The sequence below is a fragment of the Macrobrachium nipponense genome, chromosome 1 (genome assembly GCF_015104395.2).
Source record: "Macrobrachium nipponense isolate FS-2020 chromosome 1, ASM1510439v2, whole genome shotgun sequence".
NCBI classification, from domain to species: domain Eukaryota; kingdom Metazoa; phylum Arthropoda; class Malacostraca; order Decapoda; family Palaemonidae; genus Macrobrachium; species Macrobrachium nipponense.
This window is the reverse complement of record NC_087200.1, coordinates 8,734,752-8,752,406: the sequence shown is the minus strand read 5'-3', so window position 1 is coordinate 8,752,406 and position 17,655 is coordinate 8,734,752. Positions and strand designations below refer to the sequence as shown.

General features: G+C 41.4%; 1 protein-coding gene across 2 annotated transcripts in view; it reads left to right on the top strand.

Moving 5' to 3' along the window:
- Window positions 1-2,163, top strand: part of LOC135219111 (F-box/WD repeat-containing protein 2-like) — a 103,622-nt gene extending 101,459 nt beyond the window's left edge. For both annotated transcript variants that reach the window (XM_064255554.1, XM_064255555.1), the window contains exon 6: window positions 1,530-2,163. In XM_064255554.1, the coding sequence (XP_064111624.1) occupies window positions 1,530-2,058 (529 nt within the window). In that variant the 3' untranslated portion in view covers window positions 2,059-2,163. The remainder of the gene's footprint in view (window positions 1-1,529) is intronic.
- Window positions 2,164-17,655: the final 15,492 nt, after the last annotated feature.

The following is a 17,655-nucleotide window of genomic DNA, read 5'->3' as shown; positions in this document are numbered from 1 at the left end:
AATTTTCGTGATAGTGTGTTGGAATGTCTTGGTCCTTGTTGGATCTTGTTGCACCAGTCTTCAGTGCTTTCAATTTTTATTGGCTACAACTCCTTTGACACCCACATATTATTTTTAGGACTGCATCATAATTTTGAGGGAAGGAATGTTTCTTTCTCCCTCTTGCCTCTTGCACAAGTCAGCCTATGGCAGGTTGCTGTCTTTGTTGGCCTTTCCTTTTGGTCATCACAGCAATAATTTAGTCTTTGTCCTATTCTTTCCGACTTCCCCTTTAGGAGTTTCAGATTCATAGCCAAAATTTCCAACTTTATGTGTCTTCATACACCAGCTCTTGCCATATTGACATTCAATACCTTTCTTCTTCCTGTATCCTTCTACCAGTATTCTTGCTCCTGATATAAATAACATAGGCTGTGGGTAAGTACTACTCTATATAGTTACCAGACCCAATGAAAAGCCCTTTGTGTCACATGGCACTGGAAACAGTGAAGGGTAACAGAACTAGGTCCAGTGGATGGAAAAGGGTTAAACACTAGTCAATGAGGGAATTTCTTCACATTTATTTGACCAGCTGATGTTGTGAATAGCACCTATCCTGCGAGTTCAGGAATAATTTAAACAAATTGAATAACATATTCCTGTGACTATTTTAAGTCATGCCCTTAAATAGATTAGTAGGCGGTATCTGTGCTCTTGGATCTTTTCTCTATATTGCTCTCCTAGTGCTAGTCATGCTTGTAATCAGCGTAATCAGCAATGGTCTCCCCCTCATCTTCTGTTTGGGGTTGCTTTTGTTCCAACCATTTGCTGTTAGGAGTGAATTCCTTGCTCAGATTAGTTTTTTCTGGTCGATTCTTTCATCATGTGCCTTTGGTTTTTCAGTATATGTATTTCCTACTGCTTTTGTTTGGGCTTCAAGGTCTTTCTTTTATCTTCAAGCTAAAGCTCACAGATTTAGGCTTGTATGCTCACTTTCCATGGTGTTCCTTTGAGCTTGATCTTGTAGATTGAGCACACATTATGATGTACACTTGAAAGCAAGACCATCATTTAGGCATCCCTGTTTTTACTTGTAGGAATGATAGAGCTAGTGAACAATCTGATATGACGGACAGTGTTTTCCTGCCACTATTATGTCACATTCTTGGATTGTACCCATTATAAAATTTTTCATTTTACTTTGTCCACTTTATTATCTAAGAAGAAAATAATCAGATATGTTTAAATGATGGTTAACAAACTAATGAATAATGTAAGTGGAATAACTGGGCGGATTATTTCAGTAACCCATTCAAATATCTTAATATGTTATTGTATATGGATTTTAGAATTGGTTTTATAGTATTTTCTGTTATAATGTAGTTGGTACATATGTTAGGAAAGCTTATTCACATAAATGAATATTTATGATGCTTTTTTTGAGGGTAGCAGTTATCATTGTTATCCTCTGAGCAATATGTGCATAAAAAAATAGAAATTAGTATTATTAAATAGCAGTGTAATACATAATGATACACTTTTCTCTTTAGGATGACCACACCAGATGGGGCACAGCTAGTTGTAGGAGATACAGACTGGCTGGATGGCTTACGAGGCTATGTACCTGATGACACGCCATGCATGAGCAGTAGCAACAGTGGGAATGAACTTGCTAATAAAAACCAGAACCTTGCATGCAGTGCACCATTGAAAGAGAAGCTAGAGAACTGCAATGACAGTGGTGTGGTTACGAGCCCTATAAATAATGACAATAGGTTTGATAATGCTGAGGGAGTTGATCACAACATCCCGTGCTGCTCGTCGAGTGTCAGAGGTTTTCAGGATCTGGACACCAGAATAAAAGAAATTCATTTGGATAACAATAATTTTAATACTGTAACTTACTCATCAGATTTCCCACCAGCAAGTAGGAGTAAAAGCAATTTTTCCCATGGAAAGATGAGACTTGAGAGACCAAGTCACTTGGTTTTAGCAGCTGGTGTGCAGTGTGAGCCAGGACGACTTTTCACCCTTTGGTGGTCAAATTATAAAATCATGAGTAAGTATAAGGAAGAATAAAAGTTTTTTCAACAAAAACTTTATTGATGTGTCCACTTGAAAAGTGTTTTTATTTGTATTTATATATAACTTAATTGCACTGTATTTATTAAATTTTTATCTTCATCCATTCTTTCATTAGTAATAGTTCCTGAAACATTTTGTTAATTGAATTGTTTGATGTAGATTGGTAATTTATGAGGAGTAGTATTTATGAGTAATTTCTTACAGTTGTTATCTGGGGAAAATTGAGCAATAAATAGGGAATTATTGAGAAAAGGTTTGTTGAAGAATGTTACTATTTAGAATTATTCATACTTACTGTAAAAGTTACATCTTAATGCCATCAGGTGTGATCAGTATTAAAAAAAAATAAATGTATATGTTTTGCTACCTGCTGGAACTGTCTTGTTATTCAGCTGTTTTTCCCACCAGGTGGTGTCGGAATTTTTTGGTACAAATCAGAATTCTTCCTGCCATCTCTGTATGCAGACAGGTGAATCAGCAGTGTTATATTTTGATGATTTCTGACTGATTTCATCTGTACAGTATTGTGCTTATTTTCGTTTTTTTGCATTATGTCAACTGCTACAAGCAAAGATGAAAGCATTAGGCTGTATGAGAGGAGTTTGGTGGAAACCGAACATTTTGGTTTTGCGGAATTATCATGTAGCCGGTGTTAGCCTAGCTGAAGTACGAGTGTGGTTTTCTTGATGCCAAGGTAAGTACAAATGATCTTATGAGAAGATGGAATTTTGTGTGGTATTGGAAAATGCTAGAGGAATGTTACTGCATCTTTTCCAGTTTCAAAGTGACTTAGAGCTGGGTTAGGACTTACATATGATATAGCCTAAGTCACTATATTTCTCTCTCACTTCAATATAAATTATATATGCTAAATGATATCATGAGAAACTATTAAACTGATTTTATTGGGATATGAGATACTTATTTTATAAAAGCAGTCAAGATGACTGCTTGGCCATTAATAGTAGGTGTCGGACTTTGGCTGTTCTAGTGTTAGATGTACTGAAGGGGACATGTCAAGCTCTCAGCAATTACTACATAGGTTGCACCATTACATACCACTCTATGCAGGCAGTTGCAAGCTCACCAAAACCAAGTGCAATATTTTAACACTAAATAAATGATCACGACTGTAAATTGACACTAGAAGAATTATTATAAAGCACAGAGATCATGATAGAGAAGCCTGGTTCCACAGATTGCAAATAGCAGATGTTTTCAGTATAAATCAGCAATGGCCTACCTTTGAGCGACAGGGCACCCCTGGACATGACTATCAACAATGAAGTAAATCACAGGCAGCCCCCATTTATCGGCAGACTCGGTTATCGGCCATCCAGTTTATATGGCGCCATAATGGGCCGAGTTCTGGTTATCAGCGCCACAAGGGTTCTTATGGTGCATCATAAGGGTGCTTATGGAGCCGCTAACCGGATAATGGCGCCATAAATTGCAGTTTCGGTTAACGTCGATTTTCACTTATCAGCACACCCCTGGAATGGAACCCCCGCCGATAACCGGGGACTGCCTGTATGACTGTTGGCGAGAGACAAGAATCATGCACTAGCCCACACCCATTGTTCTAAGCTGCTGCACAGAAAGTGTGCTATGGAGCACCAGAAACACCAATGCTATTGACCAGAATACCAGCAAGAGACTTAACACCTGCCAACCAACAGAAATTCAGCACCCCAATGACTTTATGTTTAAAATTCAAGTCCACATGCAGTAATGAAAACCTTGTATGTCAACTTATACACCAGTCCTGAATGTTTCCTTATTCCTGAAAAGCTTGCCTGAAGATAAAAAAAATGCTGATTCAAATCTTGATAGATTATCTGGGAACAGTTCCATTATCTTCTATATAAATTGCATAAAATAGTGTTTGTGGTCACTCATGGAGTGTGTGATGTTTCATGTACGGTATTCTTGTTTTCGTTGGTGATGGTGTAGATCTACTGGGGCAAGAACCCTACTAGTGGTTTTGTACATCCACCATAATGCCTAAGAGAACAACTGTGCACTGGGAAAGGGGAGGATTTTCTAAGGTGAGATACATTTTCTCCCATCAGAGTGCACCAATTTTGTTGCTTAGGGAGATGCAGTGGCCCAGTGAGATTTCTTATTTGGTCTGGATATTGAATGTTCATCTTGATTATTTTACTTATATACGTAACCCTTATGGTACAGTATTAACATGCATAGTTCTCAGAGTACAAGTAGTTTTGACTTCTTTATTATTCATCTTGCATACCTTATACTGATATGCTCTGTAATGGATTATTTCAGAACACCTTTCTTTTTATATTCAAAGCATTTTTTTGTCACTAGGGATATTTATGCTAAATCTTTTACTGTCCTGCAGTTTATATTTATAATAAGGATTTTATCTTACTTTACAGTTTATTTATATAGATATTTTTATAAATATACCCTTTATAGCAAAAATGAAAATGCAATGACTTCAATACTGAGAGAAAACAACTCAGCTTATGTATACAGGGGTAACTTGATTAGTTAGTCACACTTCTGTAAAAGATTACAGGCAGCTCGCGGTTAACGGCGCAATTGCTTAGCGGCGAATCGGTTTTACGGCTGTCGTCAAAAATATTCATTAAAAAAATAAGGTATTTTAAGGTATTTTTATGGCACAATTTTCGGTTAACAGTGCCATTATGTCTAACTAGTACATACATTTGTAGAAATACCGTTCTGACCATAAAGGTTATGCAAATGATATTAAAAAAATTTATTGAGTTATTACATAGGTATTAAGGTAAAATATATGCCTCTGAGCTGTTCTATGCCGAAAATATTGAGTTAAATAAGTGCAAATTTAGCTATGGATGTGTTGATTTATAATTGTTCATGCTTTTATGTTTAAAATGTGTATGAAAATGTATTTCATATAGGGTATTTTTATTTCTGCACAGAAATATGATACGTAGGCAGCTTTTGAAACTTCCCTTCATGTTATCAAATAGGATGTTTTTTCTTGTTCGTTCTTGTGAGCCGCCGCCTGCCGCTCTTCCGAAGATATCAAGTTAATAAGTGCAAATTTAGCGATCGATGTGTCAATTTTATAAATGTGCATGCTTTTATGTTTAAAATGTGTATGAAAGTATATTACGTATAGGTAATTTTATTTCTGGGCTTGACCTGTGTCGGCCTGTGAAATGGTTCCTTTGATACTATTTCTGAAGAATAAATATTGCTATTCATCCTAGAGAAAAAAGAAACAATATAATGCCAAGATAAATGGCTCGCTCACTTCTTATAGAAGTGTCGGTATAGTAAGGAGCGAGTGGAATCACTACCAGAGGTCCCTTGCCATTTAGCTTCTTCCTTCGACAAAACCCCGAACTACGGAGGAGCCGTGCTACAGCTCCCGGTCTACTACTACCGTGAGCGCCTCCGACGCCTGAGACGTCATTCCTTTCGATAGCGCGCGTTACACCAAACGTTAAATTTTTTCGGTGCTGTGTTTCGCTCTATTTGGATTTATTTGGATTTATTTTCAAGATGTCTTCAACTTCTGTTCTAAGTTAAGTACTGTTTGGGGTTACTGATCTCATTTTATGATGATCTTCGTGTGTTATACATATTCGGAGCCTTATCGGCGGTATGCCCCTCGACCGCATGGCGGTACGGGTTATCTCTTTCGGTCTTCCATACCGTTAGAGATTTCCCTTTTTCTCAGTACTTTAGATATGGTTACTTATACATAGTCTCTATATCTTTATGCAGTTAGTTTTTTAGTTAGGCCTCCACGGGCACGCTCCGACCGCACGTTTCGGACCTTAGTCTAGCTACGCCTTACATTGTTAGGAGTTTTATCAGTCACGATTGAGAGTCATATCATCTTAATTATTCTGATGTTTCTCTCTTTCCTTACTCTAGTTCCTGATTACCTTTAATAATATTATAGGTACTAGGTTGGCTAACATACACCATGCTTCGGTATGGCGATTAGCTTCCCTGTTATAATTTATTTTACCGTTAAGTTAGGCTTTCATACCCCAATTGTCGATTGGTGATTAGCCTGCCCCCCGTTTCTTTTCTGAACTAGAGGTTAAATTAGGCTAACATACCCCTTTCTTCGGATCGGCGATTAACCTAATTTTCTGTTTGCTTAGCTTCGTGTTCCCCGTGTTAGTCTAGCTTTAAGATATCGCTTTAATTTTTATTTGATTGATTATTATAAATAATCCTATTTATATCAGTGATATTGATGTTGTTCCGACGGTTCTTCCCCACACCTCGTATCTTTCACCTGGCTGGGAAGACCACCGGTTTATTCACGGTGAGCCAACCCGGTTACGGGGTCCCCACCTCCCGTCCCCCCATTCCCCCCACCCCCCTCCATACATTGCCATCCACGTCGATGGGTGATGACTCGTTTCTCACAGCTAGCGTCCGAGTCTGCATGAGAGGGTGGGGGATCACGGGACTGGTGGGGATCTCCCCTCCCCTACTGGTACTCTCACTCGTCACGTGCCTCGGGGGCTCGGGATCCTCCCCCCTTCTTCTCCGTCCTTAACTGGCCGCTCAGGGGGAGGGCTCCCCTACCCCACATTCTTCCCTACTCTTTCCCCCTCAGTTCAGTCCGGCAGGTGTCTATCCGCCGCTACCGAACATAGAGAGGGGGGGAGGGAATCACTGGGTTTTCCTATCCACTTAGGATAGTTCACACGAGCACTTACTGATATAAGGGGTTTTTATTTTGTTTTATTTTGTGTTATTTAATGTTTAGAATCTTTTCGTTACTCTCCGGGGGGTTTTTTTTATTTCCGCCTCTCGTACTATCCCTTGCTTCGTTAGAAGTTTGACATTGCTCACTCAATATTAATTAACTCCGGGCCATACGGAGAACTCCGGGCCCTACGGGAGTCTATTTTAGTCATATGACAAGTGAGCTTAGGCGGAGGCAGAGACTTTCTTCCCCCCTCGTAATTTTTCTACGTAATATTCATACGTAGATCTCTATCCGTCGGTCCTACTCCGGCACCCACGGATAGTTTGCATATTATTCCACCGGAGGTTGTCATTGGTACTCATGTATCCTTTGACTTACAGATGTTGTGCCAGGAGATTGGGTGCAGTGCCATCCTCCAAGACCTATGCGGCCATATAGTATGCCGTTCTCATGCAGGATGTGCAGTGAAAGTGGAGGATTTTATCGTTTGGCATCATGAAGCTTGCCAAACCTGCTACTTGCTAGTAGGAGATGCCTCACTAGTAGTAAGTTTCTTAGCACTTTCTTCATTCATTCGTCACCTGGAATACTTGTTGTTATATACCTTTCACATATGAGACACATATTCATATAATCTCAACACAACAGACATTCCTCCCCTATCCTCTCCCTAACTCTAGACCCTTTTTTACAGGGTTCTGTATGAAGAAAAGAAGAAAGCTTTGTCGACTCTCAAAGCTTGGGTAGGGGGTTTTGGCCGGAATTCTAAGGGCCGCCCCTACATTCTTACCCAGGATATGGCGGACCTAATATTCCCAGGAGCCAAGAAAGGATCAGTGGTGGACCCGATAGCGGCCGCCCCTTTGCTGGCCGACCTTCAAGTCATGATCTCCCTACAGGAGGGGGATTTCCCAGAGGACGTTGCAGAAGACGTTGCGGCAATGAACCTCGACGTTGAACCCATGGCTATTGACTCCATGGGTACAGGTAAGGGTGTAGTAGGGGCAGCTCCTGTGGGTTCTCAGGGCCCTTTCCTGAATTCCCTTTCTCCATCACCTTCTACTGATCCTTCTACTTCCACTTCTTTCCGGGCTTCACTGAAGAGCAGCGGTCTGTCCGTCCTAAGGCTACTTCAGTGATCCCCAAGGCTAAGATGACCGAGGAGAAACTTAAAAAGTCTCTCCCCAAGAAATCGGTCATCCTGACAGACACTATAACTCCGGCTCACCACCCCGGATCAGTTAGGTCAAGGGAGGCCTCTTCCTCTGCGTCGAGGTCCCCCAAACATAGATCACGTAAGGATCGGGCTCAAGTCCCTCTTTTTGATCCCGAATCCTTTTCGGCTAACATTCTGGAGCAGGTGGGAGTGATCGTAGGGGCCTTGGTTGACAACAAGGTCGGCTCGGTGCTCTCCCAGCTCTCCAGTTCTGTTACGTCTTCCGGCCAGTCGATCCAATCGCTGGCGGAACGGCTGGCCGCTCAGGAGAATGCCATCGCCGGGATCCAAACCTCGATTGCGGCAGGTTCCCCTCTATCTGTGCCACCTTCTCCTCTTCCAATGCCAGATTCCAGCCAACTGCCGGAATTCAAGGCGGCCAACCCTTGGAGGATCGCTTCGTATGCCCCGTTTGTCAACGGAATGTTGACAATCGAAGGCATAGGAACTCGAAGGCGTGAGGACTTCGAGTTCCACCCCAGAGACCTTCAACCACCATTCATTGGCTACGTCCGACTAACGGAAGCAGCGATGATGAGAGAGGGGACAAGGTTCCCAAGGAAACAGTGATCCTTCCGAGGGCAACAGGCACAGCAGACTCTAATGAGAAGTCTGGAAGAATGGGGGTGTGAAAACACCCGCATCACAGCCTTTAGGAGTCCTTTCACCATTTTTACTCCGGTGGAAGGGACTCCGCTACCACTGACCCTTAAGGTAGTGGAAGCAACCTTTCAGGCCGCCCTGAAAGACGAGCCCCTGCCTCAACTACGAGAGACGGAACCCACCTCTCTCTTAGTCCCAGGCTCCGAGACGTACTTCGAAGGGCAGTTCCTACTTCTCAGTAGGAAAACTAAAGGCGGACTGTGCCACCTCTCTCTTTAGTGAGAGACTCCCCAGGTTGTCGGACTCTCTCATCCAGATGGAGTACGACGCCCGGACTAGGCTCGCGAGATCCCTTTCCTCCATGACTATGGCGGAGATGACGGCTCTTGTATACCAACAAGAGCCGTTATTTAAAGTTTTGGCTAAAGGTCTGCTGCACACCATGCAGTGTGACCTTTACGACTTCCTCATAGCCAGGAGAAATTGTAGGAAGCACGTTCTGGCGGAGCTACTATCCGCCATGAACCGAATAAAAATGATTGCTTCCTCAATTTGGGGAAACGGACCTCTTTCCAGCACCAGTAGTAGCAGAAGTCCTTCATGAGGCTTCTAAGGTCAACCAGTGCCTCAAAGTCAGGTGGGGACTGGTAGCAAAGCGGAGGCAGGAATCTTCTGGTCCTAACCCAAGGAACAAGAAGAAACCAAGGAAGTTCTCTCCCTTCCAGCCTTCTCAACAAACGTTGGTTCAGGCAGTCCAGCATCACAAGGGCAAAACCACGTCGAAAGGGTCAACAACAATACTTGTTCTGACCCCTCAGTCCCAGCAATCTCAACCCTCCACTTCCTTTGCTGTCTCGCCAGCCTACAATTCCAACTATGAAAGCCAGAACTTTCAGGCTTTCAATAGGTTTGCGAGAGGCAGTAGAGCAAGAGGTGCCTCTCGATTCAGAGGATCCGGCAGGGCTGCTAACAGGGGAGGGGAAGAGGTTTCCGAGGAGCAAGAGGTGGCCGCCCCTCGGCAAACCAGCAGTGAGAATCCCAAGGTAGGAGGGAGGCTGTACTCTTCCGCCAGCAAGTGGGGGTTCAGCCCTTGGGCTCAAAGTATAGTAACAAAGGGACTAGGTTGGAGTTGGCTAGAGGGCCCTCCTCCAACCAACAGATTCTATCAAGCACCAACAACGGAATTGGTAGAGTATACCGAAGACCTCCTTCTCAAAGGAGTAGTTTCAAGAGTCAACAATTTAAAATTTCAAGGACGCTTGTTCAGCGTGCCAAAGAAAGACTCGGTAAACCGAAGAATCATCTTAGACTTGTCCCATCTGAACTTATTCATTCATTGCGACAAGTTCAGGATGCTGACCGTTTCGCAGGTACGGACCTTACTTCCCCGTGGGGCCGTCACAACCTCTATAGATCTTACAGATGCCTACTATCATGTTCCCATAGCCAGACACTTCCGTCCATTCCTAGGCTTCAAACTAGGCAACAGATCCTACTCCTTCAAGGTAATGCCATTCGGGCTCAACATAGCCCCCAGGATCTTCACCAAATTGGCGGAAGCAGTAGTGCAAGAGCTAAGGAAACAGGGAATAATGTTAGTGGCTTATCTGGACGATTGGCTTATTTGGGCAAAGAAACCCCAAAGAATGCAAAGAAGCAACGGTCAGAGTGATCAAATTCCTGGAACATTTAGGTTTTCAAATAAACAAAACCAAGTCCAGACTAACACCGGAATCTCGATTCCAGTGGTTAGGCCTTCAGTGGGACTTACAATCGCACACTCTATCAATTCCGTCGTTGAAAAGGAAAGAAATTGCAAGAGCTACAAAACAATTTCTCAAACGACAACAAACATCCAGGAGGTGCCAGGAGAGGATCCTGGGCTCACTCCAGTTTGCATCAGTCACAGACGTTCTGCTCAGAGCCAAACTCAAAGATATAAACAGAGTATGGCGCTCAAGAGCGAATTGCAGATCACGGGACAAACTAGCCTTTATCCCAGCAATCTTACGAAACGTCTCCGCCCTGGACGGAGACAAAGAACCTTTCAAAAAGCAATTCCTCTACAGTTTCCCCCCCTCCATCATTAGTGATCCACACAGACGCCTCACTAACAGGGTTGGGGAGGATACTCCCAGTACGAAAAAGTTCAAGGAACTTGGTCGTTAACATTCCGCCAGCTACATATCAATGTACTGGAGGCCATGGCAGTATTCCCTCACACTGAAACGACTCCGTCCGCCCAAGAACTCTCATTTCAAATTAGTTCTGGACAGTGCAGTAGTAGTACACTGCATCAACAGGGGCGGATCCAAGTCAAGCCACTTGAACCATGTCATGATAGCCATCTTTTCTCTGGCATGCAAAAACAAATGGCACCTGTCAGCCACTCACCTGGCAGGAGTCAAGAACGTAGTAGCAGACGCTCTATCACGCTCCGCTCCGTTGGAATCGGAGTGGACACTGGACAGGAGTTCATTCAATTGGATCAGTCTACAAGTCCCCGGACTCCAAGTAGACCTCTTCGCCACGGAGTCAAACCACAAACTCCCTTGTTACGTGGCACCCAACCTCGATCCTCTAGCATACGCTACGGATGCAATGATCCTCGATTGGAACGAATGGAAGAATATTTACCTCTTCCCTCCGGTGAACCTTCTCATGAAAGTTTTAGACAAACTCAGGACATTCAAAGGCCAAGTAGCTCTAGTAGCTCCCAACTGGCCCAAGAGCAATTGGTTCCCTCTACCTCCTAGAGTTGAGACTCCGACCACTACGGATTCCCAACCCCAAACTAACCCAGTTAGTGCAAACTCAGACTGTGTCCGCTTCCTCAAGAATTCAGAAAACCCTAACTTTATGGATTTTCTGAAATTCGCAGCCATGAGGAATGCAGAAATTGATCCCAGAATATCTCATTCTTGGAATCAGATAAAAGAGAATCTACTCTCCGACAATATGATTCATCTGTCAAGAAACTAGCAGAGTTCCTTAAGTTGTCAAATTCTCAAGTCATGACAACGAACCTAGCCATAACTTTCTTCAGATCATTGTTTGAGAAAGGCTTAGCAGCAAGCACTATCACTACGACCAAATCAGCTCTAAAAAAGATCTTCCAATTTGGTTTTAGCATAGACCTTACGGATTCGTACTTTACGTCCATACCAAAAGCTTGTGCTAGATTAAGACCATCAACGAGACCTAAATCAGTCTCTTGGTTCTTAAATGATGTCCTCAAACTGGCCTCGGACATTAACAATGACTCTTGCAATTATATATCCCTCCTGAGGAAAACCCTATTCTTATTAAGTTTAGCCTCCGGAGCTAGAATATCAGAACTGTCAGCTTTATCAAGGGAACCAGGCCACATTGAGTTCCTCCCCTCAGGGGAAGTCCTCTTATCCCCAGATCGCCATTTTCTAGCCAAAAATGAAGACCCACAGGACAGATGGTCCTCGTGGAAAATCCTACCACTACCTCAAGACATTTCCCTTTGTCCTGTCAACTCATTAAGAGCCTACCTAAGCAGAACAACTCTGAAATCTTCAGGCCCATTGTTCATTAGGAAGGAGGTGGTACTTTATCCCTAAAAGGGATCAGGCAACAAATTTTATACTTCATTAAACAGGCCAATCCAGAGTCCTTTCCTCGGGCCCACGATGTTAGGGCGGTGGCCACATCTATTAATTATTTCCAACACATGAATTTTGACGATCTTAAGAAGTATACAGGCTGGAAATCTCCGACAGTTTTCAAACGGCACTACCTAAACCCTTAGAAGCCCTCAAATTTTCCAGCAGTGGCAGCTGGAAACACAGTTTCTCCTGATTCTTAATTTTTACTATAACTTCTTGTAGCCTTCCCTTCTACCTGCCCCATGCACCCTTACTTAGTTTATAGTCGCCTCCATGTATTGGGTTACCTTGAGTTTTGCTTTTGTTCATCATTCTAATCGGATTCAGTTCCATTCTTTGTATATATCAACTTATATCTTGTCTTTGCCTAACCTGTATTGTTATTGTTTGTTGTTAGGCTAACTAATTTTAAGTGATAACCCGTGTTTTAGGGCTTATACTTCCCTTAGGGTAATACTGTAATTTTAGTTGATTATTATACTATTAACCTTACAAGTGTTTAACTTTACCTTCTTAATTTATCTGTACTGTTCCTCAAGCTTGGTGTTTGGCATTCTCTGGTACTATTTCACAGGCCGACACAGGTCAAGCCCAGAAAAGGGATTTTGACGAAGGAAAAATCTATTTCTGGGCAACGACCTGTGTCGCCCTGTGAAAACTTCCCACCCTGTAGTTAGATTATCCTCACCCAGCTTACCCCAAGCTTGGAGGCTATCTTCAGGAATGACGTCTCAGGCGTCGGAGGCGCTCACGGTAGTAGTAGACCGGGAGCTGTAGCACGGCTCCTCGTAGTTCGGGGTTTTGTCGAAGGAAGAAGCTAAATGGCAAGGGACCTCTGGTAGTGATTCCACTCGCTCCTTACTATACCGACACTTCTATAAGAAGTGAGCGACGCCATTTAATCTTGGCATTATATTGTTTCTTTTTTCTCTAGGATGAATAGCAATATTTATTCTTCAGAAATAGTATCAAAGGAACCATTTCACAGGGCGACACAGGTCGTTGCCCAGAAAGTAGATTTTTCCTTCGTCAAAATCCCTTTTTTGTACATAAATATGATACAAATTAAGGCAGCTTTTGTAACTGCCCTCTGCATTATCAGAGGATGGTTTTTCATGTTCGTTCTTGTCCGCCACTGTTCCGAAAAATGCATTTACAAAGACTTCACGTGGTTATATTTGATTAACTTGGGAGCTAATTGTAACTTATTTTGTTAATGAAACTTCATCTTTTTGTAATAAGTTTTCATGCAATTATGTTTGATTTGTGTATGAAAAATGTATTACATGGAATTTTTATAATTTCTGTACATAAATATGATACAGTGGCAGTACGCATGTCCATTTGAAGTCTTTGTAACAGCCCTTCACATGATGAAGACAATAGGTTGTTCAGTCGCTTCCAAATAATAAAATTTTAATTCATATCATTGAATCACATTTTTATAACATCATATTTACAATTGTTGCATAAATTGGTTTTTAAAAGACAAAACTCGTGTATACATTCGATTTTGCAACACTGCAATTTGTTTTTCCATGGGATAGAAATACAAAATTAACTATGCAACTCGGTCGATTTTTTGCTGTTACTTGAGCAAAAAATTGAAGTACGGGCTCAAGACGCCGCTGCTAAGTAGATGGCATAGTGACGAAAATTAAGATAAGCACAGAAGTTAAAAGTAAATATGCATCTTTTCCATGAATCTTTTAAAAAGTTATACATTACTTCACTGTATCCAACAATATTGTCTGTATTCTCATTATTGTATTTTAATTTTTTTCTCATTAACAGATTATGTTGGCGGCATGTTTATTGAGTAAAAAAAATTATGATTCCGTTCGCAATTTTCTTTTATTCGTTGTAAAACAAACTTTATGTTATTTATCTTATATCGGCGTGAAACCAACAGTAAAATGTGCTCTTTCAAGCATAGTAGTTTTGATTAAAATTATTTTATCTCAATTTTATCTATGGTTGTGTTTGATGGCATACGTTTTATGGAGTTTTATCCTTGTTGCCGATGCACGATATTGGTCATTAGCAGCTTGAACAGTTTTCTCAGCTTCAACTATAACTAGGTTTAAATTTAACAGTATTTCCCAATTGATCTTTGATCTATATTGATCTTTGATCTTTGATCTATAGCGAATAAAGTTATTACATTAAGATATCTCAGTCCTATTCTACATAACGTCATTTATAACAACTACGGTAATAGTAAACTATAGTATGATGATTGAAATACAAGCCAAACGGATGTTGTTATCCAATTCGATTGTACTAAGAAAAAAAAAAGTAGTTTCTCGTTCGGTTGTTCATGGCTGCACTTGTTTACGCAACGAGTATAACGTTAAAACCATACTTTCATCATTCTTTTTTGCTGCTTTTAAACTTAATGTAGCTAGAAGATGGGATAAAGTTAGGCTATTGTAATTTGGTATCATAAAATCGGATTATCGTAAGATGAATTATCATAACTTGAACACTACAGCTACCTGCACACTGTATAAAACCTTATTATATCTTTACATACTCTAGACACCCAGAGGATTAAAGCTAGGCTTTTTTTTTACTTTAAAGTGTTTATAATACTATAATGTACTGTACAGTACGTAAATTCTATGGTAATGTACTGCATAAATATAATTTTACTTATTGCGCCATTGTGGGATTACGACGCCATTTGACTGGTCTAGTATTCCGAAAGAAGGTGTGCGGCAGCTGTAGACTTTAAAATCACTTAGCATCGAACATTGCTTAGCGTCGGCGGCCAGGAACGGAACCCCTGCCGCTAACCGAAGGCCGCCTGTAATTTGTATTATACAGTAAAGATATTTTGCTGTGTTTACGTTAATATTAATAATTTTAAAATTAGTAAGTCATTGTTGTAAGCATTTTATGGATGTATACACTTATGAGTACGTATCAGTTATAGAAGGATAATGTGGGATGATGGTTGGAGGTTGTATTTTTGTTTGAAATATAAATTGCTTTAGTATGATAATTTGAGGTTTTTTTTTGTTTTGTTGAACTATGAAAGGCAGTAGACTGTAAAAACAGTTATAAGCTTTTTAGTTTACGGGGTACAGGGTATAAATATACTTATAGCAAAAACATGCATTCACCTATATACATACAACAAAATATCAGATTTTTATATTGGTGTAGGCTCGGAAGCTTTTATCCATTATCTCGATGAGTTACTGCGAGCTACTGTAGTTGTAATTTTCAATTCTGGATTAACTATAAACTGTGTTGCTGGCTTTGGTTTGCTTTGTGATAGGGCATTATATTCAAAACCTGTTTCTTTCTTGTTATACTGTAATCTGAAGGTATCTTAAATCTCTTGGAGCTGCTTCAAATACTCAAATCTTTTGGGTTACTGGTACTGTATTAACTATATTGTTGATGTTTCAACTCGCCATAATTACTGTGTGATATCCATGACTCCATACTTTCTCTTTCTTCCTACAGATTTGAGCTCATTTCTTTAATATCTGCAAATACATAGTACCTCCAAAGATTTGGATGGATTTACACAGTCAACAAATAATTGTCAGTTTATTCACATTTTGTTTACTGCATTATTTGTTCATATTTTGGCAGTGCTTAATGCATTCTCCTTTGTTGCATTTCTTTTATCCATGGAAATATCATCCAGGTGTGAAGTTTTCATAATAAAACTAATATTGTAATATACTTACCTGAACACCTGAATTAGCCCTGGTCACTGACCAGCCCGAATTATATCCCCAAATACCCATCAGTTGGGTCATTTTAACTGAAAGCACTACCAACGCTGCAGGTAAAAACAGTCCACTGAGTTACCTGCACTACCATTGGCAACACTGTTGCCAGGCCTGACCGGCAAAGCTCTCCCCACTCAATTGCCACATTCAATATTCATTGAAGAGGGGAGGAGGGTGTAGTCATTCAGGTGTTCAGGTAAGTACTACAATATTAGTTTTATTATGGAAACTAAATATTGCAATACACTCCCTGAATACCTGAGTTAGCCCAATTAACAACACTTAATTGGAGGTGGGATCGATATGAATCAGCCCGACCCCTCCACTGGACATCGCAGGTAACTCGTTTCCACCCGCCATGTATAATGTGTAAACTCACCAAATCAATCAATCCTTTGGTGAGATGCAATCGGAGAGAGTACCTCAATGTCAGTCTCGTTGGTCAGGTCTCGTCTCTGTCAAGCTGACCTCCCATGTGGTATTCAATACCTCGCATGCATCGTGGGGAATTGAAGCCTCCCATGTGGGTGTCTAGCCTCTCAGGTATGGAGGAGAAGTTGCATGTGCAGTTACTCCCAGTTCTCCGCTGATTCCTGCAGGTGAAGAGTGTGCGCAAGGAGCCGATGCAGCTGTTCAGCCTGCCTACCTACATGTCGCTTATCAAAACAGCAAAAGAAAACCCTATTACAAGAAACTGCCAAAGATCTAAAACAAATCCCTAATATCCAAACCCCTACTTGCCGCTACGAAAGAATCATTGTATGACCGCATTGACCACTACAAAGGGGCCTAGTGAGTAACCCTCCTCCAGCTCAAACTGAATGTCTTTCAGATAGAAGGACGTAAAAACCGAAAGAGACTTCCATGTTGCTGCTTCCAATATCGCTGAAACCGAGAAATTTCTTAGAAAAGCCGCAGGTAGCTATGCCTCTAATACTATGCGTTCTTGGTCGTGGAGCGACACTCTCCGAATCGGATGATGATGAGCTAATAGTCCCCTGAGAAATTACTTCCCATAAGAAGCAGCTAATAGTATTCTTGGATATAGATTTGGATGGGTTCTTTGGAGACATGAATTAAGTCCGAGGATGCAGCAAGAGTTTTGCCGTACGGGCCAAATATGCCTTTGAGGCACAGACTGGACACAGACACATTTCCAATTCATCACCTTCAACAAATTCCTCTAGAGAGGAAACCTTAAAAGTTCTCAGCAGGGGGTACACCCTGATTCTGACTTTGCAGTGAACTCAGGCAGGTAGGAAAGACAAACATCCATACCTGAGAATGATACCACCCTGGCTACCACTTGAATTTCTCCTATTCTTCTTGCTGTGGCAAGCAAGACCAGGAACAACACCTTCTTGGTCAGCTCCCTCAATGATAGGTTCTCTAAGGGTTTGAAACCCAGAGAGCTTAGTAAACTCAGCACCGCTGCTAAATCCCATGAAGGGGTCCAAAGCAGGATGACCGGACGCTCAATCCTAAAAGATCTAAGAAGGTCATGTAATACTTTGTTATTAGACAGTTCCAGCAGGTGGAACTGAAAGGTGCTGCTAAGCATGGATCTGTAACCTGCAATGGTAGAATAAGACAACTTTGATTTCCTGAGGAACAGGAAGAAATCTAATGCTATGCCCTTCCTTCCTACACCAGTTGCCGTACATTGCCCCATCTCACTTGATACAGAAT